We start from the raw sequence: 27,229 nt of genomic DNA, 5'->3' as shown, positions 1-27,229 counted from the left end.
GAAATAACTTCATTGTAGGGAATAGAAGAAAGCTTTTATTTTCCTTTGAAACGTACTCCTTGGAGAAAACATCACTTGGGAGTGAGTGGAGGGGGAAAGTGCCAGACGTCATTCAGACATGATGATCATTTCAGTGCAATTAAAACCAGAATGTCATCTCTCACCCTGGAGAAACAACTAAAATCACCTTTCACTTCCACAATGATTTATTAAATTTTATGATGGTCTCTACTGACACTCGTAATTCAAATGACAGAGTCCCTTGACTCAATTTGTGAATCCCTAACTTTTAAAATTTTGTCTCATTCTCTTTTTCTTAAAATATATGAATTAAAACACAATCTCGCTTTTCAATCAAAGATTAATAGGGCAGAAAATTATAACGTACATTTTACTGTGAACCAGCATCACCCATTAAATACAATAGTCAATACTACTATTTTGTCTGTGCAAACTTATTCGGCCAAATTTCCAAAACTTAATTGGGTCCGATGAAAAGCAGGTGCATCTTATACTAACATGTCACATGAAAAATATAGTAAGATATTGTTAAATGTTTTCCTTTATTACTAACCATGACTATATTCTATTTAATCCTCCAGTTTCGCAGCCTAAATTGGAGTTCAAAATTTTATTCTCTGGCAACCTCATCATTGCTTGATTTTTCACAGTATTACTATGGGCTAAGAAAACACAAGACTATTTGGGATATGTAACTTCACTAGCATCTATTTCAGGAAAGTTTAGAAAGAGGGAAGCAAGATTAGAGGTTGAGGAAGAAGAGTTGCATAAACTAGATCTTTTCTCTGATTGAGGCATATTTTTATTTCCAGAGCTATGCTTTTGGTTCAAAGAGCTGCTGTGAAAGGATTGCTCTGGATGGGAGATGTGTGCTGAAAGTGGGTAAAGGACCAAACATGATGGCCTCTCAGTATCTGTACTAAAAACCATAATGCCCAAAAGGAGAGAGAGAGAGAGAGAGAGAGAGAGAGAGAGAGAGAGAGAGAGAGAAGAAAAGTGCCTTCCACAGAAGCAGGGTAGAACTAGGGGGCGGGGTGGCAGGAAGGATACAGGGGATATTGGTGGTGGGAAATGTACACTGGTGAAGGGATAGGTGTTGGAACACTGTATGATTGAAACCTGATCGAGAAAGCTTTGTAATTGTATTTCACAATGATTCAATAAGAAAAAAAAATAATGAAATAAAATGGAAAAATAAAGAGCTCCTATGTCATATGTAATCTAACAAGAATCTATAACTTATTTTCTTCTTAACTAGATTTTTAGTTTAAAGTTATATCATTTTTCCTTCTTTAACATAATTCAATGAGAAAACATTAGTAGCTTTGGGGAAATTTAGTTAACATTTGTATGGTCAAGTTTCTTTCTGGTCTAGGATATGAAGCTTTCAATTAGAATTCTTTTTTTAAAAAATGTGTCCATCTCTTATAATAAGAAGCAGATGGTGAGAAGATATTCTCAGAGGATCGGTCAGATGTTTCAGCTGATATGTTTTATCACCTTGGTCACTGGAATAGTTCCAAAAAAGACTATATAATTGATGTAAGGTAGGCAGGGCTCACTTGGCACATGGAAAACTCCTTTAAGAGAATATATATATATTAGATTTTGACAAAATTTTATTTTAAAAAATTATTGAATGACCATGAGTTAAAAAGTTATTCATGATTGAGTTTCAAGTGTACAATTATCCAATATCAATCTCTTCACCGAGTATGAATACCCCTCCACCAAATTGATAAAATTCATAAATATCAGTAGCCTTCTCTAGTTTGTTTTAATAATTCTGTCACATGAGCTTAATTATAAATATCTTGACTTTGAGATAGAAAACAGTGGACACTCAATGAATTGTCAAGTGAATGTATTCCCTTATCCACTAAGAAACAAACCTCACAAGTGTTTGTCTTTAAAATTATATCAGAAATAATAAAAGAGAGAGAAAACCCAAATGACAGAAAATTCCTAGACTTGTTTTTTTTGCATACTAATATATTCCTTGAGTACTGCAAAAAAAGTGCAAAAAAATAAAAACCTAGATTTTGCTATACAATGATGACCATACCTTATCCCTTATGATTTTAGTCAGCATTCTTGTATCCACACCATAAATTGCAGGAACCTATAAAAAAAAATTTGTAGTGACAGCAAAATTGGAGGAAATTAGATCCAGCATATTGTTTTCAAGTTACAAACTTAGTATCATCTATCTTCTTGAGCAGTAAATAATTTCCTCAGCCCTTCTTTCCTCTGACCCAGGGTGACTGTGTTGTCAGAGCACGGTAATTTGCTGTTCCACTTGGGCACAAGACTCTTAATACCTGGACCCTTCTTCAGAATAAAAAATGAGAAATTCAGAACATCAATCTTTAGCTACACTTTTGAAGCTTTTAACTCAAATGCTAAATAACAGGTATATAACTAAATAACTAACTACATAGATAGAGAATTTGCAAATTTCATAAGCCATTTAACAATGAGCCAAATATTCTTGGCACATAGCAGGCACTTGACACATTTTTTGAAGACCTTTGCTAACTTGTCAAGCATTAATAAAATTTGCCAACCTATTAAGTAAACCAGGTAGCACCGTCATTAATGGTTTTTAATTTAACTAGGATGAATAGAGAGAGAAGTGGACTCACAAATTAAAGAACAAATAATGATTTAAAAATTCAGGAAAATAAATCATAGTTTCTTTTCTTCCACCAGCACTCTGAATAATGTCTGAGAAACGCGTTTTTCCTCACCAAACATTGAAAAAATGAACAGCTGGATCCTTTTCTACCCTTTGAGTCTATGATTAGAGAATAAAATTCAAACCATGGTTTGAAAAATATCTAATAAGAAAAGTAGCTCCATCCAGGGGCACACGATTAGAAAATGAAATAGTGAAAAGTATATCATAGAGTATATAACTTTTCGTTAATTCAACTGATATTATGCATAATTATATTTAATATAAACATAAATATAATTATATTTAAGCCCCCAAACACTGAAGGGAAATCTGTTTATACTCAAAAGCATTAAACTGAGGAAAGTATGATATGAACGCTTTCATACAGATCATCAAAGGTGGAACTGTTACTACAGTCCAGGATTCTGTATAAAATAGAAGAAGGAGATTAAGTTGCATTTTCTGGTGATTAAAAGTATATATATGGGGCTGGAGTGATAGCACAGCGGGTAGGGCGTTTGCCTTGCACGAGGCCGACCCAGGTTCGATTCCCAGCATCCCATATGGTCCCCTGAGCACCGCCAGGGATAATTCCTGAGTGCAGAGCCAGGAGTAAGCCCTGTGCATCGCCGGGTGTGACCCAAAAAGCAAAAAAATAAAAATTTAAAAATTTAAAAAATAAAAGCATGTATATATAGATGAGGGCCACCTAATAGAAAAAGAATTATGTAGCCTTCAGTGTTTAGAAGAGTCTAGGCTGTAGAGCACAAAATAACAGAAGAAGTTGCTCTCCAAAATGAAAGCGATCTGCTTCACCTGCTCTGTCCATTTCAGTGGCATACCCCTTTCAAACTTCCCACAGATCCATCAAAGGTATCACAGAACTAAGGAGACCCCAGCTTGTATCTTACCTTTTCTTCCTGTAGCCACTGTCCCAGGCTCTTGGTGGCCCCCCAGTGGTTATAGTCAGTACTATAATTCAGCACCAGCAAACCAGCAACCTAGAAACATGAGCAGTGGTTTAAAGAGGATAATCAGGGCGGAAGAGACAGTACAGCACGTAGGGCACTAGTCTTGCAACCCGACCGACCCTGATGTAATCCCAATATCCCATATGGTCTTCTTGGCACTTCCAGGATTGATCCCTGAGTGCAGTCAAGAATAAACCCTGAGCGCTGCCAGGTGTGGCCCCAAAGCCAAAGCAAAAGAAACAGAGCTAAACTAATCGGTTTGAGTGATTCAAAAAAGAGTGGTTAGAAAATGCCTAAAATTAAAGTGGTAGATTTCAATATAAATATCCAAGTATTCATCAACAATTCTGCATTAGATGGAAATTAAGTCAAAATTCTCATGCATTAAGAACAAATCCCGAAGTCCCTGAGTAATTAAACTCAAAATAGTGTCCCATTGAAAATTGTTCTTGGACACCTAGGATACAGTACTGAACCCCCCAACATCCATCCCCCAATACTATCTATCCTAGTTTCTATAAAGCAAATCCATTCTACACCCACAAACCAACTTTTTTAAATAACAGTGATACCACCTTAATTCCATCAGACTCCATGTTTTTGTTCAGTCCAAATTCATCCCGGGCTGTAGTGTCAGGGCCTCCGCCATTTCCAATAATAGGATTGGCCATGGTGAGAATCTGTCCCTTGTAGGCAGGGTCAGTTATCGCTTCTGGGTACCTGGGTAAATAAGCCAAACATTGTCAACAACAACAACAACAAAACAGATATAAGATGGCTTAGAATATATAATCAATGCAGAGGCTTTACTTCTTGAACTCTTGAAAACAAGAGAAACTGAGACTAAAATTCTATAAACTGTGTCTAGATTTTAGCAAAAATACAAAACTTTTAAATAGCACATGGACATTTGCTCTTTGAATAACTTTGTTTTTTGTTTGGACCCCTACCCTACTCCTGGCTCTGCACTCAAGGATCACTCCTGGCTGGCCTCCCAGGACCATATGTGGCATTGGGGATTGAATCCAGATTGGCCACATGCAAGGCACATGCCCTAACCTACTATACTATGGCTCCAGCCACAAACCACTGAATAATTTGCATGATTCTTAAGTACAAAGGCATATAAACGGACTCTTCAGTACAAAGGCATATTCTTATATATAATTTTAATTCTCTCAGTATGTTAAATACTTAGACTTTTCTCCATATATTCATAGAATCTTAAATTTTACTACGGCTTTTTTGTTGTGTTGTCGCTGCTGCTATCATTGTTCTTGTGGCTGCTGTGGTGCTCAGTAACGCCCTGTGGCCACATGGTGCCAGGATTGAAGCCAGGACCTCACACCTGCTAGGTATATGCTCCACCATGAGTCACATCCCTGCCCTATGTTGCTTTATTGAAAGTTTTCAGAAGACTTTGAGGGCTGGCAACTATACCCACATGCTGGGACTGTGGGCCACCCCAATTTCTTGGAAAAAGAAAAGTTACCGCTCTTGATTCTGTTCCCTACCTCTCTCTATTTATCTCTTCATCCGACTGTTCCTTTTTATCCTTTATATAAAATGGTAAATGTCAAAAACTAATTGCAGATATTCTCATCATATCCTAGCATATCAGACATGAGTGAATCTAACTGAAAAATTTGTATATAAGCATAGCCATATATAAGTTTATAAATATAAATAGAATACTAAATAGTAACATTATCACAGTAGTAGCTGTGTAAGTACATGTTTATTAAAGTTCATTAAAGATTTAAATACATTAATTTCTATTGAAAGAACTACCTGGTAAAGTTTATGTCATTTTTGTTTTATATTAAAATTATATATACTTATTGGGGCTGGAGCAATAGCACAGCGGGTAGGGCGTTTGCCTTGCACGCGGCCGACCCGGGTTCGAATCCCAGCATCCCATATGGTCCCCTGAGCAGCGCCAGGAGTAATTCCTGAGTGTAGAACCAGGAGCAACCCCTGTGCATCACCGGGTGTGACGCAAAAAAAAATTATATATACTTATATATGATAGTTAATATGAAATTAGATAAACATCAACTCCACAAAAATTAACCTGAATTATTTCTGACTCTCACATGAAAAGATTCTAATAAATGCTAATGAAATTAGGGAGTTCTACAGGAAAGCTTTAGAATACATATATTCTAAATATACATATATGTGTGTATGGTTTATGTGTATATATGTATGTATACTGATACATATTTAGATTATACTATTATATATATAGAAATCTCGTTCTTAATTGTAAGAAAAAATTATCCCACAGAGGAACTACCTGCTGCTATTCTATATATTGAAATACTTTGCATTTGAGTTTTGCTATCCCTTTCTTTAATTTTCACCCTCAGAAAGAATAGTTCAACCAAATATTTCTTGTGGACTACTAGTGAAAGTGAATTCAGGTACTGAGGGGACAAAATCGACAACCTTGAAGTCAGTAAAGTTCAGTTCAGGCAGTAGTCAACATAAATTCTTCAAAGCTATTCAGACTAACCCTTCTCAGAACTACCTTTGTCAATGGAACACTTAGTCTTCAGCTCAGCAACCCCTAAGGTGACAAGAGTCCTGTAATATTTATCCACTCCTCCATCAGCTAATTTCTCAGGTGCCTCTCACCTGTCAGGAACTGATCATTTTTAACCAAGACTCACACACAAAGTACATGTATTTCCTAAAGATAAAAAGCAAAATAACCTTTCTAATTTTTATCTACTTAGTGAGTAATGCAATGAATGGAAGCATTTTTTTCTCAATGGAAAATTGAGTCCGTGGTCTAATGTAATTAATGAATACCTTTTCCGACAATAGACCCAAAAAAAACTATAATTAATCTAATTTTATTTCCCTTCCTCCTCTCCACAAAAGAAGTGGTCATTCTCTTTAAACATATGCTTACAATACTCTCACCAGTAAATGAATAAATACAGCTTGTCGTAGAGAACTTCAGTGTTGGAAGTAAATTAATCCATCAGGTCCTGTTTGACTTTTGTGATGTGACAAGATTTATTACCTGTAATCTATCACTGAGAGGAAAACTCTAGTGCCCTCCATCATTCTGATCTATATTAAACAGTTGTTTGCTGGCAGGTATATTAACACAGCTAGTAATTAGTGCTGTCGAAAAGCTTAAATAATTGCCTGGTGAAGCAAAACTTTGCAAATAGGTTTATACACTGTAATTTAATGTTCCTGCCAGTGGAACTCTTTTAAAAACCATCTAATATTCTTCATTTCAACAGAGAGCTGAGAATTTAGATAAAAATTTACATTGATAATATATGAAAACTTTGTCAATTAATATCCTCAACAATACCTTCAATATCAAACTGAATATCTGTTTTGAAAAGACTAACTAAATTGCCCTAAAGAATGCATCAAATATTTTATAGAAATTCATTCTATTAATTCATTCATAGAAACTTCTTTTAAATAATTTACTTCCCTTACTCTACGTGTATCAAAATTAAGATTCACAAAATCTAATTCATCATCTCCATCTCACTTTATCAGTTATTTTTAGAACTGAAACCCAAACTTCAGAGTCCCAGTTTCCAGACGAGCAGACGTTTGTTAACAAGATAAAAACAACGATCTGACTTCAGCACAAATCATTAGACTCTACAGACATCTAGGAACAGATCTTAGTTACAAAGTTGGGTATCCACTGAAAAAAATTTTGACTATCAGATGCATATACCTGTTCTCTCATAGAATACTTTAAAACAAAAAAATAACTCTTGTCCATATTAGACTGCAAAGATACATAAAACGTCAAGATGTTATTAGCTCCCTGTTGTCATTCATAGTGTACATCCAAAGCTGATTTATTACCATCACAATGCCTAAAGTGTGCTACCCATATTGCCTGTAAAATTTTCACCTTAATCAGATCCATGCCTTCCATTGCATAGAGCATTTAATAATCTCATATAACCTGTGCCCTTATAATAAAAGCTTCTAAAACTAATGGTTTTCTTTTTTAAAAAAATCCAGGGGACAGTAGTGTCCACGTACTCTTTCATTTACAGGAGGGAGGAGTTTATGTCTTAAGACTCGTCGTGAATGGCTTGCAGTAGAAAAGACACTGTCTAGACTTATTGAGACATAGTGATTTGAACTTCCTGCCATGAATAATATCGTCCAGTTACCCATCTACATAAAGAAAGCATAAAACCTTGGAACAGAGACATTACTCACCCTCCCAAGCCAGTATTAAATACCACTTCACCAGCAACAGAGGATGGATGGCCAAAGGAATACCCTTTCATCTTAGTTCCATCTTCCAGGACAATGTGTGCTGTCTGTGCCTAAGGAAAAAGATTCATGAATCAACAGAATACAAAATGTGAAACACCGCTACTTGGGAAAATTTCAAAGATACTATACAAAAACTTATTAACTAAATGCGTTATATACTTGATGAAAATTGACTCTCTAGATTTGGAAATGTTTTACTGTCACTTGGCTTCCTACATACAATACTTGTCAAGGGAAGCTGTTTCATTTTGTTTGGTTTAAGTGACAACACAGAAGTATGTTGATACACTGTCTATTCTGAGTCTACTGGAAGAGTTATTGACAATCCAGAAATACTTCAATTTAACTGAAATCTTATATGTCTATTTTTTCTTTGTTAATATTCCCTAGCTTTGCTCAAGTATAGCTTTAAGGAAAGTTCATGAGTTTGCAAAATCATTGTGAATTGTACCATAAAGCTCATCATTACTTTGAGGTTTCAAGCTAGAAGGAATCTTCAAGGTTATCTATCAAACTGTTCCACAGAGCTCTTGCATTTGATGGAATTGTCCCAAGGGCTGCCCGCTTCTCACCAGCTTTATGGTCATGAAGAATCTGAAACTCTGTCACTTAAAACTCATACAAGAGCAAACACTATGGAACATCTGAAATATTGTATTTTTCTTTATGTTAAAGCTAACATATCCATCTCTGGTTCTCTTTCAATGACAAGCATTTTAAATTTGATTACTTTGCCATACTTATTTGTGAACAAACTTCTTTAAAGTCTTTGGCTAAGAAAAAATAATAGACAAACTTATCTAGCAGGCAGGCATCATCAACTCTTAAATACTCTAGTATCTACGACTGAAATAATTTCTATCTAAATCTCAATTTCTAGAAAATTCAAGGAAGATAAAAATGTGCTACATGATACCTTGGAAGTGCAAAATCTAGACTATATAGGAAACTCTATAGGATAAAATTATTGAAGTATGGTTTAATTAAAATGTTGATAGTATATTGATATTTGATTCGGTACACTACTTTTTAGATTTAAATTCTATATTGTGATTATATATTAAGAATACTTATATTTTTAAAGACTACACTAAAATACTTGAGGATAAAACAATGTGGTATCTGAAACTAACTTCAAAATATTCAGAGACAAAGGAATGGTTAAGGATTACAGATGCAAAATTTTGGCCATGAGATGAAAATACTGAAGTAAGGGTAATCTTTGTTATATTCTCTCCATAACACTTAAATGCAGACACAAGGCCAGAGTAATGGCTCAACTGGTAGAGAACATATCTTTCATTGTGAGATCCTAGACTCAGGCCCCAATCTCCAGAACACTTCAATAAGAGCAAAAAAATCAAAACATGCTAATTCTCCAATTCCCTTCCCTTATGTTTTAGAATTGACCATTTGGATCCTGATATACCTAGCTCTAATCTCACCACAAACATGTACACATCTTGGTATGCAATAAAAATTTAATTTAAAAAATTTGTATCTTTTCCATATTCCTTTTATAAAAGCCTCTAGTTTTCAAGTGCTAGAAAAGAAAAATCTCATTATTTCAGTCTAACAATCCTCTCTGTAGAAATATAGTGCCCAGGGGGTTAGAGACCTAGCTAGCACAGGAGGTAACACTCAGTCAGCTGACCTGGGCTCCAATGTTAGATTCCCTGAATCCCATAAGGTGTCTCCAAGGGATGACCTCCAGAGTGATCCCAAAACACAGATTTAGGAGTAAGCAGGAGTAAGTCCTGAGAATTTGTAGAAGTTTATAAACAAACTATGTATATATAAGTATATATATACATATATTTACACACATATGTATGTGTGTATACACATATATACGATTGATTTTGATTATGTAGTGTTATCTTTAACAGATATGTTGTATCTGAATATGCATACATATTAAGCTATACCTACACAAAAAAAAATATTTAGAAATTCTAATTAAAATTGATGTGCTTGAAATATTCTTCTTGACAAGTAAAATTATTATTTTTAATCATAGAGGCAGTGTACCTATGGACAATGGATTACAAGTTTACATTTCTTAAGAAATTGGACACGTATTATTAAATACATTTTATGCATGTGAGTGTGTGTACATGGGCAGAGAGAGAAAAATAACTTTTTGTTTTCTTTGCCAAATCAAATTATCTTTGAAGTAATAATTTGTTTTATCTATACCCAAGTAACCAGTTCTTAAGATCTGAGCATTGAGACTTTTTCTTTAAATACTCATGGTTTATTACTGCCACTAAACTTTTCAAATTTCTCATTGCAAAGAGAGCAGCAATAAATAATTAAATTTATCTGAGTGATAAAGAGAGTTCCCTGGCATAGATCAACAACAGATAAATTCCAAATTTTGTTTATGTATTAAAGAATTCACCATTGTATGTCATTTTTAAAATAACATGATATTCTCGCTCTATATTTTATTTTGTCACTTGTATTTGCTTAAAATTAAAGGCACAAGTTCACAATTTTAGAAAGTAAAAGTAATAATTTTCAGTGTATTTCCAATTACTACTACAAGCTATTCAACCCTCTATGGTGATAGCTCTAAGTAGAAGTATGTTTTGAAGGGAAAATTCTCTAGTTAATGTTGATTTGTTTTCCTTGGTGAATACATATGACCAAAATGAAAATTTGTTGTGAAAACAATCCTTTCCTAATTGAAGCATTATTTTCTGTTCTGAAAGAACTAGTATGTAATCTTTAGGCTTTCACAAAATAGTTCTATATTATTAAGTTAAATAATATAAAACTTCAACTAGAACCTAAAATAACTGCACTTAGCTAGAACAGTTGGATAAAAATGAATTTTCCAGCTCTTTTTTATATACCAGTTTATCTGTAACATTATTAGTATTTATTTATTTATTATTTTTCTTTACTGTCTTCTCATAAAAGAACTTCAGATTGATTCATTGATTAAGCACTAATTATTTTAAAGAAAGGTAAAAATTAACATAAGTAAATCCTACTTCTGTTAGCACAGTCCTACAATTCTATTTGGTATTTTTGTTCCTCTCTCCATGGGACCAGTTTCCTACTTTGCTTTCTATTTTTAAGCTATATTTGAGAAGACATTTACTATTGTCTGAACTGGTCCCTAAGACTGTGTATAATATATCCTTTTTGTTCCTTTAATTATATTTTTGTTCTTTTGGCAGATTTTTATAGATCTTCGTATTCTAAATCCCACTACACATTATATTATTATAAGTCTTCTCTTTATTGCCTATAGTACCCTTTATATTCCACTTAACTACATTGGCCTCCAATGAGTTTAAAATCATGAGTGCCAACTGATTTATTTGTGAATTGATGGCAGAACTTTGAACAAAGCTATTTGGAATCCTGTTTTTTAGCTAACAGTTCCCCAAATGCTACTTCATTCCAATGAGTCCAAAAGAAATCATCTTGCTACCATTGTAAGATATTTTAGTAGCCTAAGTTCAAATAGAAAAAGGTCCATAGTCTAGGCTATAACAATAGCAATAACTTAAGTCAATTGCCAGGGCACTTTGAAACTTTGGATGATGAAAGCACAAAGGAAGCTTTAATGAAGAGAAGTATGTATACTCATTGAATATCAGAGAAGAAATGAAAGGGAATCTTAAACTGAGTTCTACAAAATAAAAAAAAAACTTCTTTGACAACACAGTCCCTAGGAGTTTAATTAAAAACATATGTATACCAATACTATAGCCTAACTGCCAAAACTACATCATCAATTTTCTTGGTATCATGTGTCAAATATCAGGTATCACTGTATCACTGTCATCCCAGTGCTCATCAATTTGCCATGTAAATATATGGTAGGTAAATGCTCTCAGTTTTTGACTTAGCAAAAGTGTTACATGTGTGCATGAATGGTAAAATAGAGGGAAAGTTAATCATTATATAGCTGAGATCTGAGAGGTAGGACAGGGGTTAAGGCAGTTGCCTTGCATCCCACCAGCTCTATTTCAAATCTCCAGCACCACACAATGGTCCCTGTAGGTGTTACTAGGGGTCACTCCTGACAAAGGAGGATAGAAGGGAGGGGGGAAGGGAGGGAAGGAAGGAAGGAAGGAAGGAAGGAAGGAAGGAAGGAAGGAAGGAAGGAAGGAAGGAAGGAAGGAAGGAAGGAAGGAAGGAAGGAAGGAAGGAAGGAAGGAAGGAAGGAAGGGAGGGAGGGAGGGAGGGAGGGAGGGAGGGAGGAAGGAAGGGAGGGAGGGAGGGAGGGAGGGAGGGAGGGAGGGAGAAAGGGAAGAAGGAAGGAAGGAAGGAAGGAAGGAAGGAAGGAAGGAAGGAAGGAAGGAAGGAAGGAAGGAAGGAAGGAAGGAAGGAAGGAAGGAAGGAAGGAAGGAAGGAAGGAAGGAAGGAAGGAAGGAAGGAAGGAAGGAAGATTTTTAGGTCACACCCAGCTGTGCTCAAGACTTACTCCTGACTTTGGACCCAGAGATTACTCCTGGTGGTCTCTGAGACAACAAGGGGTGCCAGAGATGAAATCTGGACTGGCCACATTCAAAGCAAGTATCCTAGACACTGTTCTGTTTCTCCAGTCCCAAAGGACACATTTCTTTAATAGAAAAATCCATATCTTTCCATTCATATTTTGTTATGAAAGGTTAAAATATTATAAGCATCAAAATTTTTAAAGTCCAAATTTTAAGTACCAAGTTTTGGACAAATGCCATTCATAATTGTGATGAGATGTCCCTTGATACTTTATTTAAAATAATAGTATGCATTCCCCCTTTAATCCCAGCACTCATTCTCCTTATCTATTCTCCTTGTCTGCTACATAATAGTACTCATCGTCCTCTAATATAGTCCCCAGAGTCTTAGTCACTACCTATCTTAACCCATTACAGTGGGAACTTTGTTTTGGCAGAGTAGGAAGTCTGTTTGCTCACTCCTGTATGAGTGCTATAGAATGGACTGCCATCCTAATATTTCTGATGAATAATGAGTGTATCTGAAGAAAATAACCAAAATATATTGAAGAGTATTGTACATTCTGTGTTTCCTTTTTTCTAGGTAAGAGTTTAAATAATAAGCAAACACCTGCTTTGAGTGGCATTTTTAAGATTTTTAAATAACAGTGCCTTTACATCCTAAATGTAGTCTCAGAATATGAACAGATTATAGTGGGAAATATAGGTAACTGACACTGAGAAAGGGGTTAAGTGGGAAAGGCGAACAGATTACACAAGAGGATACAAATTGAATATACTGTATGCAAATGTTCAAATACAGATTGTGTAAAGTTCAAACAACTACCATCAGATCAGTAAAAACAAAAAGATTATATAAACTCAATAGGTATTTTATATGAAAGACATTGCCAGTATTTGATTTAGGTTAACATACTGTCTCATTCACTTTGCAAATTTTTTCACTTTGCAAATATAGACAGTAAGAGAGCTATCCTCTTCTAGTTTCCCTTTTCCTGGGATAAACTGTCTCATTTTTATAATACAACCTTACAGATCTTTATTTCATGTCTTTGAGATCAGAAAATTTCTAGAAATTTTTCATGTAAATTACATTCCATATGTGACAGGATGCACTTAGTGACTTAATTTTAACTGAATAGTCATTTTTTTAAAAACACAATTCTTCATCACTAATTAAAATGAAACAAGTCTTGCAGAATCACTGCACATAACCACTTGGGTATGCCTAAATTCTTACCTTCACTCCTGCTCTGTCTTCTTCTTCCACCCATCCAAATTCTACCTCTTGTTAATAACCCAAGTGTGATTACCTACCTGTACATCAACCAAATAAGCCATGAAAAGCTCTTATAGTTCTTGTTCTGCTTAAATAATAACTGGCATTTTTATTTATTGAATTATATTTAAGTATGTAATTAATCTCCTCCACCAGAAAAAAAAAATCACAGAGAGTCTGCATTTTCTGTCTAATATGGTGTGACCTGCCCATGACTCAGTGGAAGACTAAGAAAGCCATTTTGTGTGTCGCTGTATTCACATTTTGGTCCCTGACGTCAGTTTTTAGGGTCTTTGGAAAAGACCTTGCTTTACAAGGGAAAAAAGAGGTTGATGATTCAGGGACACTGGAATGGAGAAAAACTGCACCAGTCCACTTCAAAACTGACTCCAATCAAAGAACATTGTCTCATTAGTTATTCCGCAAGGTGAGATAACTACACTTCTGAGAGAGTACATGCAATCCAGGCAATGGGACTTTCAGAAGCCCATTTGCCTAGCAATCTAGCTCCTATTCCGCAACAGATTTAATAGGAGCCACGCACATCTCTAGAGCCTTAAATGTTTGAATCACTTGTATCACTTGTCATCCGGTTGATCTTCGATTTGCTCGAGCAGGCGCCAGCAACATCGCCATTTGTCCTTGTCACGTGCTAGTGCAGCCCAATGATATCTGCTTTCTCCAGGAACAGGAAGAGCCTCAAATCATTCATTCAGGGATTTGACTAAGAAATCTGACCATCTAGTTGGTGGGCGGCCACTCGGTCTTTAGACGTCCAATGTTTGAATACTATGGCGTATTTCTCATTTGATGATAAACATAAAGGTTGAGGCTGTTTAATTCATTATCACTCCTAAAATCCTACCATTAGTAACTGCCTAGAAAATAAATTGGCTGAATGAACGAGGAAGGGTGGTGATCACATGGCAAAGATATGGAATAATTATGCTTTTGCTTCTCACAGGCATAAAGACTCACTTGTAATTTGACTACTACTGCTTTGCTCCCAGTCATATTTTGACTATTCCTCTAAGGATCTGTTTACAAAGGTAAAAGGGAATGGGTTACTTATAGCTATATTTAACTCTGCGTGATTTATTCCCTGGAAACTAGGTAAGAAAATAAAGAACATCTACTAATAGTATTTCCTCTTCTGCATTCCACAAAGTAAAAACTTAAGTGAGTACAGTAATTCCTTCTTATTAAAGTCATTACATCAGAATTAAACTTTATTCACACTTTGCTAAAATTACTTTAGTCAGATAATTTGCTAAGAGTTTAGCAGAGTACTGCTAAATGATTTGATAATGAATTCAATAAAGAGGAAAAGCTCTAGCAGAAAAGAATATAAACATTCACACTCTTATCTCTACACTTAGCTGTTACCTTAAAAAATATTGAAATTTTATTTTTCCATTTTATAATTTGATAGAATATTTTTGCTACATTTGACGTTCCTAATTCAACTTATATTCAGTTAAGTTGTTTTCTAAAATATAGGCTCTGAATTCAATATTTTTCTGGTACAGTTACTTCAAATGCAGAGATACTAAGTCTAATAATAAGGTATATAATTTCCTAAAATATCCTGGGAATACTGACGCTCACATCACTTCTCTTTTGGGGAGGGTCACAGTTGGCACTGCTTCTGGATCTACACTCAGGGATCACTCGGGGTGGATTGAGGGAACCATATGAGAAGCCAGGGATTGAACCTGGGCTGATCACATGCAAGGAAATCACCCTACCTATTGTACTATTGTTATTGCCCCTCGTATCATCTCTGATCCTAATCTAAATAAAAATTTCTCACATAAATTTGAATCCAGTTTAAAATAATACAACTGTTGTATGAACAATTGCAAAAGAGTGTACCTACTATGCAAAATAGTGCAGCTACTATGAACAGTAATGTAACTGAAAATATGATACATATGTTCCAAAACCTATGATAACACTGGAACTACAATCCATATCAACAATATGATTTAGAAATCCCATACCTGTATATTTTGCTAAAGAATAATTATCTGAAAGAGATATTACCACTGCATTGATCACTGTAGCCCCATTCATAATATGTAGAAAGAACCAAAATGTCCATCAAAGATTAATGGATAAAGAAATTTGGCATAGGGGCTGGAGCAATAGCACAGCAGGTAGGGTGTTTGTCTTGTACTAGGCCAACCCGGGTTCGAATCCCAGCATTCCATATGGTCTCCTGAGCACTGACAGGAGTAATTCCTGAGTGCAGAGTCAGGAGTAACCCCTTTGCATTGCTTGGTGTGACCCAAAAAGCGAAAAAAAAAGAAAAAAGAAATCTGGCATATACATATAATGAAATTTTATAAAGCCTTAAGAATACGCTACTATATGCAACAATGTGTATGAAGCCTGAAGACATTATTCAAGTGAAATAAGCTTGTCATACACAGAAGGACAAATGCTGAAGGATTCCACTAACATGAAAGTATCTAAAATATTCAATTTTACAGAAAATGAGAAAAGAATCGGGGTTTCCAGAGTCTAGGGGTGGGTGGCTAAATGGAGAGTTTCTTATAACTGTAGTTCCAACTGTTCAAAATAAATAAATTCTGAAGTTCACCTAGATAGCAGAGTGCCTATTAAAAGACAATATTGTAAATTAAAACTTTTTTAGCAGGGTATATTTCATGTTAAGTAGTCTCACCAATAATAAAATAAAATTTTAAAAAATAATTTCACCTCTTAAGTAATGCATATAATTAATAAACTATTAATACTAGCAAGCAATTATTTGTTTCTAGAATTTATGTGACATTTCCTCAAATTGTATCACCACCAAAGAGAAAAACCACATCATCACATACTCCTGCCTTGTAATGAGCTCCCATCTATAAATTTTCCCTAATTCTGCTAACCCTCTACATTTCTGTTAAGGATCTATCTTCATTAAAGTTATTGGGGGACACTAATCCTTAAATTCTTTGATTAACATTCAATTATCCCCATTCTTTGTCTATCTAAGACTCTCCATCAATGATTTCAATGATTGTGCATAAATGTGCCTCTTTACATGCTGGCTATTCTTCCCAGTCCCACTCACAATGTGCTCTCAGAAATAACTCCAACTTAGAACTGACTACCAATTTTTATGTGCTTTGACTGCACTCAATGTGCACTGTCCATGTTACCATGTATTTTAATATCCTAAGTAATCTCATATCCTATTAGAATGCAACTACTGGAACAGAAATCCCAAACCTAGTCCAACATTGTCTGCCCACAGAAGTAGCACACTGCTGTGCACACACACACAGTGATTGTACAGAAATACTAAATACACTGTGATCTTAGAATATATTCATAGGCTGACAGAAGAGGTTTTTAAATAGTTGGGAGAGCAAACAGAGAGTATAGCCAGTGAGTAGGGTGCTTGCCTTCTATATGGTCCATCCATGTTCAATTCCCCATGTGGTCACCCGAGCCATCCAGGAGTGACCCCCTAAGTGCAGAATGTGGCCCCCAAACAAAACAATTCCTTAATACTTACTGACTTCTGGTTTCTCTTTGCTTATGTTTTGCTTACTAATATTTACCTTCTCAAAATCAAAGACAGATATTTGCATAGCTATAGTTTATATCAAAGTGTGGAAGGAGATCAAAATCAAGAGTGGGTTGTAACATATATGACTAACCTTGAACATCCCTTGGTTAAATCTGAGGATGTGGTATCCATGAGTCAGAAGGTTTGGATAGAAGGAAATTAAGCATCTGCACATTTTGTATCCTTGGGGGTCTTAATTGCAAACTCCAGATGATATCAAAGGATGACTATTGCTAAGTTTGAGGGAGGTCAAAATTGGTATGTAGGCTTTTTACCACTGAGGGCTTAGTATACCCTTAATCTCTTCATTGTTTAAAGGTTAATGTATCTTATTAACAAAATTCTCATATTCCATCACTGGATTTCGCCAGAAATAGAGAGGTAGCAGTTTCTGAATTTAGTATGATTAGGAATCCAAAACTGGCCATAACCTTACCCTACTTATAACTATCAAGTCAATTTGTAGAAAATGTGAACTTAACTGAGTATATGTTGCCCCTCTATGTCCCCTAAATATGTGTATTTATACTATCTAGTTTTTTAAAAGGGAATTTAAAGCAATTTAATCAAAAACTCTATTCAAATTTATTTACTGGAACATTAATTTAAAACTAGCATGGGTAAACTATAACATGCCCAGGTCCATTAAGAATTACCTATATGTAAATCTATGAATTGTCAGAGTAAAATGTCAAGTCATTAATTATATCCAAGGATTTGGAGACAACCTGCTGGTTCTGAGAACGGTTCACACTGACTCTAATCCCTTGAGTTGCTTTGGATTCAATACTATTAAGACTATAGTTGTGTAGAGTTGTGCCTCTCAGCCACTATTTTAAGCTGCTAGACTTTTTTACAGGGTCCAAATAGCTTATAAAATAAGTAGTAAAAATTTGTTTTTTCTTTTGACTTTATATTATTATCAGGATCACTGTATCACTGTATCTCTGTCATCCCTTTGTTCATCGATTTTCTCGAGCAGGCACCAGTAATGTCTCCATTCATCCTAGCCCTGAGATGTTAGCAGCCTCTCCTTAGTTGTTATTCCCAATAATTGGAGGCTTTTTCAGGGTCAGGGGAATGAGACCTGTAATTATTACTGTATTTGGCATATCGAATACACCACGGGGAGCTTGCCAGGTTCTTCTGTGTGGGCGGGATGCTCTCGGTAGCTTGCTGGGCTCTCCAAGAGGGACGAAGAATGTATATCAGAGAATATAAGCAAGTATGTGCTGAGCCAGTAGAAAGTGGTTAAGTGAAGGAGTCCACGAGAGCCCAATGGCTGCTCAGTATGTCCACTGAATGCTATTCCCAATTTTAGTTTTCTTTGTAAATGTGAATGCTATTTCCAATTTTAGTTTTCTTTGTAAAAGTCAAAAGTCTTCAATATAATATCTCTCTTGATTTTCAAAGGCATATATTAATACAAGTCTTTCATAAAAGGTGCTATACTTTGAACTTTCAAAAACTTAGGAACACCTATAATTGCAATATTTAACCTTTAATTTCACAGTTTTACTTTTCTCTATATCATAAACATTTATGTTTACTCACTTTTTACTATTGCTTCTCAAATTTTTTTGATAAACTGATAAATCTTTGTATGTTGTGATTAGTCCTAGTTCAATGCTCAAGGATCACTCTTGGCAGGCTAGGAGGACCATATGCAGTACCAAAGATCAAACCCACATCAGCTGTGTGTAAGTCAAATACTCTCTAACCAGCCGTACTATCTCTTAAGCCCCAACTCAGAACCATTCTGGACTAATTTTGAGGATATGATTATATACTCTTAATCAATTTCTTTTGGGTGCTTTAGTTCAAGGTATTGGAAACAAGGCAAAATGAAACTTTCATTGCAATCTCAAATTGCATGGGGTGAATACCTACATTAAACTTCTGCAAACATGGAAGTCACCAGATTATATGAAAAAGAAACAAATTGAAAAAGAACTTTTTTGTAATAAACACGACAATATTTAGCTTGAAGTGGAAAAAACATGTCAACCATAAACAGCCTTGGCCCTGAAATAACCTACTTATAGAATTATTAGCCATTATATACAATAAGAGACCTTACTGACTCTTTGATTTAAACATTTTGTTTTCAAAATGCAAGCAAAAAGGTGAAAAAGGAAGAGACAGAAAAATGTAACCCATTTTATACTGAGATAACTGTATATAAGTGGGCTCTTGAGTAAGCAAAATTACAGCAGGAGTTAGAGCATTCTGAAGCCACATTAAACAGTGGTGCCTTCAACATATAAGCACAGTAACAAAATGCCAAATAAAAAAGATTTATATGCTCTTTGGGGCCTAATTAAATTTGTAGCCAGATTTGCTACCTATGTATTTCACTTTGTGTGTGAAAGAGATATTGTGTGTCCTTGTGATAACTACAACACTTACATGTCTGTGAAATGGGAAAAATGACATTGTTTCTTCCCCAGGTTATGAGAATTCACCAGTAAAATATTCTGTATGTTAAACCCTCAAGCTAATTTAGCAATAAGTTTCATAAAGATATGAATATAAAACATGGTAGCTATAATAATACCCTAAAGCTAGTGCTGGAAATGAAAATGATTTACTCTGGGAATTGAACTATATTGCTCTTAAATCATTTGTCTATGTAAATTATTTGCATATCACAAAAAATAGAAGCCCCGTGTATTTATTTCCATTTTAACTGAGGCCTAAAGCTAAATAACATATTTGATTTCTGGTATACCTGATGTTTGTATCTATTACTTCACATTAGCACCCATCCTCCTCAGAAATAAAATAAATCTAAACAAAGCTTTGATAAATAAGGAAGTTTAAAGTCAGAATTTATTTCTGTTTATTATTGCATAGTTAGTATGGTAAACAGTTTAAATACTGAAGTGTTCTTTATATAAAAAATGAATTTTATCTTTTATTCTTGGAGTTTTAATACCAAAATATGAATATTTAAACTTAGAATTACAGCATAACTTGTTATGACTTCTCTGATTTTAATGAGACTTCTCTGAAATTAAAATGCTTAACACCTCATGATGTACAGCAGAATCAATTTAGCTTCACTACATCCTAAATTAATGCTAAGTCATCTTCTTTTGGTTAAACATAAGCCGATGTTGGGGGGGCATGCAGTGGAATCACAAGGTTAATTTACAAAAATACATCTATGTTCTGGATATTTATGAATGCATGAATCAGATTCATAAGTCATTTTATTTTATTTTCTCATTACAAGTAAATAAAGCATTAAGAAGAATTTTATCATAAGGCATGTTAATAAAGTACAAGTTTATTGACAAGTACTTAATGAGCATCTGCTATACAGCAGAAATTATGACTCAGAGAGGGGTTTCCAAAATTACAAGCCAATTTTTACTTTATGTTAATGAATTAATGACTTTAAATTTAGTTACACATCAAAGTAAAAAGTTATTCCTTGAAATTCTTTTTTGTGGATTTTATCTACTTTTCTTTTTTTCTTTTCTTTCTCAGGACCTACTTCTTGCTCTGCACTCAGGGATTACACTGTTGGGGTTCAGAGAACCAAATATATATGGTGCTATGGCTCAAACCTGGGTTCTAGGACTCAAATCTCCTGCAAGATAAGCACATTACACACTGTATTATCACTCTGGCCTCTCAATAAAATTCTTTTTTTTTTTGCGTTTTTTGGGTCACACCCGGTGATGGACAGGGGTTACTCCTGGTTCTACACTCAGGAATTACTCCTGGCGGTGCTCAGGGGACCATATGGGATGTTGGGATTCGAACGCGGGTCAGTCGCATGCAAGGCAAACGCCCTACCCGCTGTGCTATCACTCCAGCCCCTCTCAATAAAATTCTTAATGATACAGTCAGTCTAGAATCCATTTGTAAAAAGCTTCATATTTGGCTGTATCATGTAAGCAATAATCTCCCTATGAAATGTGAAAGATCAATATATGATGTTAATGGGGAAATACTGCCATGTATTTTTATAAATATAAATAGAGGAGATTTGAGAATATTTTGTGACTTAATGTCAAGCCAGTTGGATAAATTCTAGGATCAGCCAGAGATCCCTAGTACTAAGTAGTCTAATACTAAATTTGAGCCTGGTCCAGGGAGCTTTCTTCAGCTTGCAGCCTTTGTAAAGATTCTGAGCAAACTGTTCATGTTAAGGGAAGTCTGTTTTCCCTAGCAGGCTCCTAAAACTTAAAATGAGCAAGATCATATCTTAAGCATGACCTTTGCTTAAGAGATCTCTTAAGCATGATTTAGGATTAAGAGATTTTGGAAACACTACAATACTAACACCACTTTTGTTACAAATTAGAAAAGCAAGAATGCTTACTAATAATGTGATGGCAAACAAAAGCTCTTATTTACACAAGAGTTAGACAGAAATTCACTTTTTAATCTACAAGAAGTCAGACTAAGCATGGGCAAACAAAACTTTGAGTTGCCATCCAAGAACTGGAATCATGATAACAAGACTAGTTGGTATCTAACTGGAAATGCCAGTTCTTGGACATTTATTTCCCCAACCAGTATTCTTAACTAAGAATTAGATTGATAACAGGAGAGTGAGGTTACTAGGACAGAACATTGAAAAAAGGGCAGAAAGGCCCACTAGTGTGAACGCCACCCTCAATGCTGCACCTTTAGTTTTTCAGTGTAAACCTGCTCTTTCCATCTAAGTGTCTTGCTCTAGTCTATACTGTGATCTGCTACAATTTTTTTCAAAGATTTGGTGGATATATTAGTATGTCAAGGAATTGTAGTTAACAAGTGAGTATCCTTTCAAGGTGAAAAAATGCAAAGAGCACTGCATGAACAAAAATGCTCAAAGGAGAGGTCGTGTCCAAGTAAAGAAATATTTTCCACCTCAGGTTGTAATTCTAATTCTGCACTGCTCATTTGAGGTTGGAACATAATTTAATATTTTAAAATTATGGATTTTCATGGATAAAATTCCATCCTAAATCTTATTCTCATACAGCAAAAATGTCAGAAATGTTCTTGTAAAAGCGATAACCTTACTCCAACTTTCACCTCAAGTATGAACAAAGATAAACTCTATTTCCTGTGAATATCTTTAAAACTATTACATATAACTAAATCATCCTAATTGTAGGAGTTTCTATGGTTGTCAGTTTGTGAGGAAATGACAATAGCTCTTCAAGTTGGAGCTAAGTAGATACTTCACTGTTAGAATCAGAAAATAGTATCTTACAAAATGAAAAGCTTTCAAAGGGACTAATGACTCCTAGGGCTTATTCATGTCTTAAGAACGAGAGAGGACACATGGGTTGCCAGGTTGCTGACTTAATTGTAGCATAGGACACAATATTTTAATGAACAGAATTAACTCTATTGATAGGAAACTGGGGGGGTTTAATTTTCTATATTTGGTCTCCAAAATAATTTGCAAGTAAAAATAAAATGATGTAGTTTTGGTGGTTTTCTGAGACATATAAAAAGAAGATTTTAATTTGCAAATATCCACTATTTATTGTTCATTAATTTCCACTTAATATTCTCCTATATCTTCCCAGGGTATAAGTTTCATATTTTTTGCCAATTAATCCATTAAGATGCTAAGATGCACATCTTGAATTTGTGATATTTTTAAAATAAAATATTTACGTGATTTTAATTTATAATAATCAGTCTTCTAAGATATGAGTTTACTATTAAGGCAAAGGTAAAAAGATTATCAATATAAATATTCAAGTAAATTTATCCTGTTTTCCATAAATGGTTATTTTACTAGCATAAAGCTCTGATCTAAATCTCCATTAAGTTTTTTGACATGTAAGAGAAAAAATTTTAAGTATCTAATTTTTTATTTTAGGATCTGATTTTAGTGTATAGATGGTACATGACAATGGACTGGAGCGATAGCAAAGCAGGTAGGGTGTTTGCCTTGCACGTGGCAGACCTGGGTTCGATTCCTCTGTCCCTCTCGGAAAGCCCAGCAAGCTACCGAGAGTATCCTGCACAGTAGAGCCTGGCAAGCTACCCATGGTGTATTCGATATGCCAAAACCAGTAACAACAAGTCTCACAATGGAGATATTACTGGTGCCCACTCAACCAAATCGATGACAGTGCTACAGTGACAGATGATACTTGATGGTCAAACATGACTTTGAGTGAATCAAAAATTACTTCCACACAACAGATGATAAAATCTAGGTACACAGAGATTATGTTCCTTGACCAAATTCTGATCATTAGTAGATAAATGAGAGAAATTAGAATTCAGATATTTTTTATTCCAATACCATCTAGTATGTTTTCCATTATATAATTGCAAGCAAATAAGTACTAAACATTTTCAGTACTAATTTAAAAGAAATATGGTCTCTGGGGCTGGAGCTATAGTACTACAGGTAGATTGCTTGCATTGCACACACTGAACCTTGGTTCAGTCCCCGGTACCCCATGTGATCCTCTGAGTGCTGCCAAGAGTGATCACTGAGTACAGAGCCAGGAGCAAGTCCTGAGCAGTGTTGGATTGGGCCCCGAAACAAAAGAAAACAAAAAAAGAGATAAAATAAAAGAATATGGTCTTTAAAATGTCCACTTGTTATGGGTGTTGCTTATATATATATCCTTGATATAAAATTCCTTTAAATGGAAGCTTGCAACTATCTCATGGTGATTCAATAATTTTTTTTTAAAAAAGTAATGTACCTTGATGATGTTTCTTCTTCCCTATAAGTAAAATGCACCCACATCTATAATCAATAAACACTCTAAACATTAGCCACTAGCAAATAGGTAAGGGAGGTTTGCTTAATAAAAGTACAAGGATATCATTACTGTGGCCAGCAAGTAATTCACTATTGGCCTCACTGGCTATTGCCAAGAGAAAAGGAAAAATAACCCCCAAACACAGAAAAGGCAACAAACCTCAAGGGCAATTCTTACAGATCTGATCACAAGACTTTTCCCAATTTGTTTACTCTATATAACCTGCTAGGAAATGACCAACTTTTAGTAACTGCTCCCTGTGCCTTCATATAACAAAATCATAATAACTGCAACTCTTTCAAATATGATCGCCATGGACAAAAAGTATATTAGGATATGTTGTCTATGAAGGTGAGATTTTTAAAAATAATAAAGGCAAGAAAAAAGTAGGTAGAGAGCTGTTTTCAAAATATCTGAATAATAACACAAGTCCCCTTGGACTGCTGCACAGAATTTAAATTCACTATACTGAAGTTCAAGAACTTCTATTTTTCATGTTTGGCATTCCTCCAACATGCTGGCCAGTAATGATTGAGTATGAGTAATGGCTTTAACACCATGAAATGATGGCTTATTCCGCCTACAAATTTGTCATTCTTAGCTATGAACTTTGGCAGGCCCTTAAAACAGATCTGCCACCAGGAGTTAGAAGAACTATTTTCACAGTAGTGCATCCAATTAACCCCTTCTCTGTGGTTGTAGTTGTGGTTGTAGACAGCCCTCCTTATGATCATGGAAAACTAACTCCCAATCACCTGTATGACATTGTTAATAATCATTACATTTCTGTTTCTGGTATCTGATGGCAATACATCCAGCCCTACCTATCTGTTTTTCTGAGAAGAAAAAGATATTCCAATGACACACCTAAGTAGGTTGAAAATAATTTCATTATATTTGTTCTCTCCAATGTATGATTTGAGTATCTTTAAAACGTTATAAACACTAAACCAAAACTACATATTCACTTTCACACTTTCATCGTTTACATCTAATCACTGTTTCTTTGATGATGATTTAGGAAATTTATGTTAAAATAAATGGAATTCTAGAAGAATGGATATTTCTGGGCTTCTTGATTTTAAATGATAATTTCTTACATTTTCCCTGAGATATTTTGTTCTTTCTTTTTCCCTACTCTCTCTCTCTCCCTCTCTCTTTTTCTTTCTCTCTCTCTCTCCATCTTCTCTCCCCATATATACACACCTCATTCTTCACTCATCACTATTCCTCTTTTCCTTTCCTTTCATTTTTACTCTTTTCCCATTACTATCAGTGAAGACAACTAATAAAAAATCTATGAACATTGTTTATCTCTTCACATGTCACTCAAGGCTGGAATTATATTGAGTTCTCACTTATACAACCTCAGCACAAGGAACTGTGAAGCCATTTAAAGGTGTTTTGTTTCGTTTTTTAGTTAATACAGTGAATATGCTAAGATCAAGTAGTGCATTATTAGAATGTATTTCTTCCATTGACCAATATAGTTCTGTTTGTTTTGCTTTGTTTGGTATAAAAGAGTCAAATTAGTACCTCCCCTATAATAAGTATGTGTTCTGCTGCTGCACCATATCTCTGGGTCCTGAGCTTTTTTCGAAAATTCCGTTTTTCTGGCTCTCAATACAATTGAAGCAATAAGTTCAAAGATACTGTGACTACTTAAATTTTATATTCACCAAAATATATTTTTCCACTGGAAAATTTTCCATGACGTATCTCTGGACTTCTTCAGTCACAAATGTCTTCGTAAAGTTATTGGAAAGAACCAAAGTTCCCTGTTTTCATAGTGTAGTGGTAGAAGACAGGAGACTGCCTTGGAATGCCCCCTGCTGGGCCTGCTCCTCCACTTTAGATCACTTACAAGTTCAGTTATCAGCTACCAGTGGTTTCAGCCCTAATCTGCAGACTACCAATGCTAAATTTGACCTTCTACAAGTGGAGGGAAAATTAAGAAGCAAAGACACTGTCTGTATGATGATCTGCAAAGTCAAAATATTGTGAGAAATTGCCTCCCAACTATTTCTCAAAAAAGAAAGAAAGAGAAAGAAGGGAAAAAATTAATTTCTGAAAGGAAAGCTTGATAGCAAGCCATTATGGGATGGAATGCAACACCTACCTATTGTGATTTAGCTCACACTAACATGAGCAACTCCATTTTTGAGCCCAAACTGTGAAGTGTCTGGGCACAGGCAAAGCCCTAGTGGATTGTTCAATATTTGTTTTCTAAATAGAACATCTACATTTTACAAGTTCATAGGAATTGTTACTCTTCTTTTTTTGGATGAAAATTACTGTAATTTTATTTTGAAGAGATTAAAAAAAAAGATCATTGCTAAATCAGTATGTTCCCTAGTAAAGCAAATATTAATAAATTGGCACTTACTAATGGGACTCTCAGATCTGCATTTGTTGGGAAGGAACATTTGTTTCCAACTAGACTACACCCCATACAATTTTAACCAAAACGATGGATATGGGGATATTACCTTGACAGAAAGAAGCCTGATGCCAGGTTTTGAAAATTTCCATTGATGGTTTGCAGTCACATTGGTTAAGCCAAAACCGTTCTTCAGGGTCTTCACCACTTTGCAAGCTGTCAAAATCCGCGTCATTTTGAAGATGTGGATTTGTGACTAAAATTAAATGCAATTATATATAATTTATGAGAATTTTAGCAGAAGAATTAATTAAATGAGAAAGAAAGGTGTGGGGGTGCAGTCAGAAGCTTGAGGCTGACTGCGAAGCAAGCTTTGAATTTCCATTCATTGTGTCATTAAAAGCCTTCAGCCACAGCTCCTCCTACCCTTAACCCCACCTCCCAGAGGTAATGTCCGGAGATGTTCCATGGACATGTAATACAAATTGCAACACATCAAACACTAGCTGCTCCTACTGAAATAATGCTAGTGTTGTAGAAAACCAGTCATCCATCAAAGGAATTGCTTATGCAGCTGAATAGAGTCACCTAGACACAGCAGGCAATTTTAGGAATATCACGAACCCAGAGTCACAACTATTCAACAACACTGCAAATTAAAGGTTTTTACTTGTGTTGGATATGGTATCCACTTGCCGCAAGACATTTCTGAAGCCCAAAGAAACCGGAAAACATTTCTTGGTAGAAAAAGACATTTAAAACAAAATCAGGATGAACTATTCTCCAGAGAGTAAGCTTATCTATTTTAGTTAATAAAGTAGTATA

At 35.0% G+C, this 27,229-nt stretch overlaps 1 protein-coding gene across 1 annotated transcript in view; it reads right to left on the bottom strand.

Moving 5' to 3' along the window:
- CPS1 (carbamoyl-phosphate synthase 1) overlaps positions 1-26,757 on the bottom strand; it is a 120,929-nt gene extending 94,172 nt beyond the window's left edge. Inside the window, exons 1-5 of the mRNA XM_004601328.3 lie at positions 26,514-26,757; positions 7,894-8,003; positions 4,248-4,392; positions 3,613-3,702; positions 2,087-2,143 (exon numbers count right to left, since the gene is read on the bottom strand). Of these exons, the coding sequence (XP_004601385.2) occupies positions 2,087-2,143; positions 3,613-3,702; positions 4,248-4,392; positions 7,894-8,003; positions 26,514-26,639 (528 nt within the window). The 5' untranslated portion in view covers positions 26,640-26,757. The remainder of the gene's footprint in view (positions 1-2,086; positions 2,144-3,612; positions 3,703-4,247; positions 4,393-7,893; positions 8,004-26,513) is intronic.
- Positions 26,758-27,229: the final 472 nt, after the last annotated feature.

This window comes from Sorex araneus, chromosome X, assembly GCF_027595985.1.
Source record: "Sorex araneus isolate mSorAra2 chromosome X, mSorAra2.pri, whole genome shotgun sequence".
Lineage (NCBI taxonomy): Eukaryota > Metazoa > Chordata > Mammalia > Eulipotyphla > Soricidae > Sorex > Sorex araneus.
Note: the sequence above shows the minus strand (reverse complement) of the source record. Positions and strands in the feature narration are given on the sequence as shown.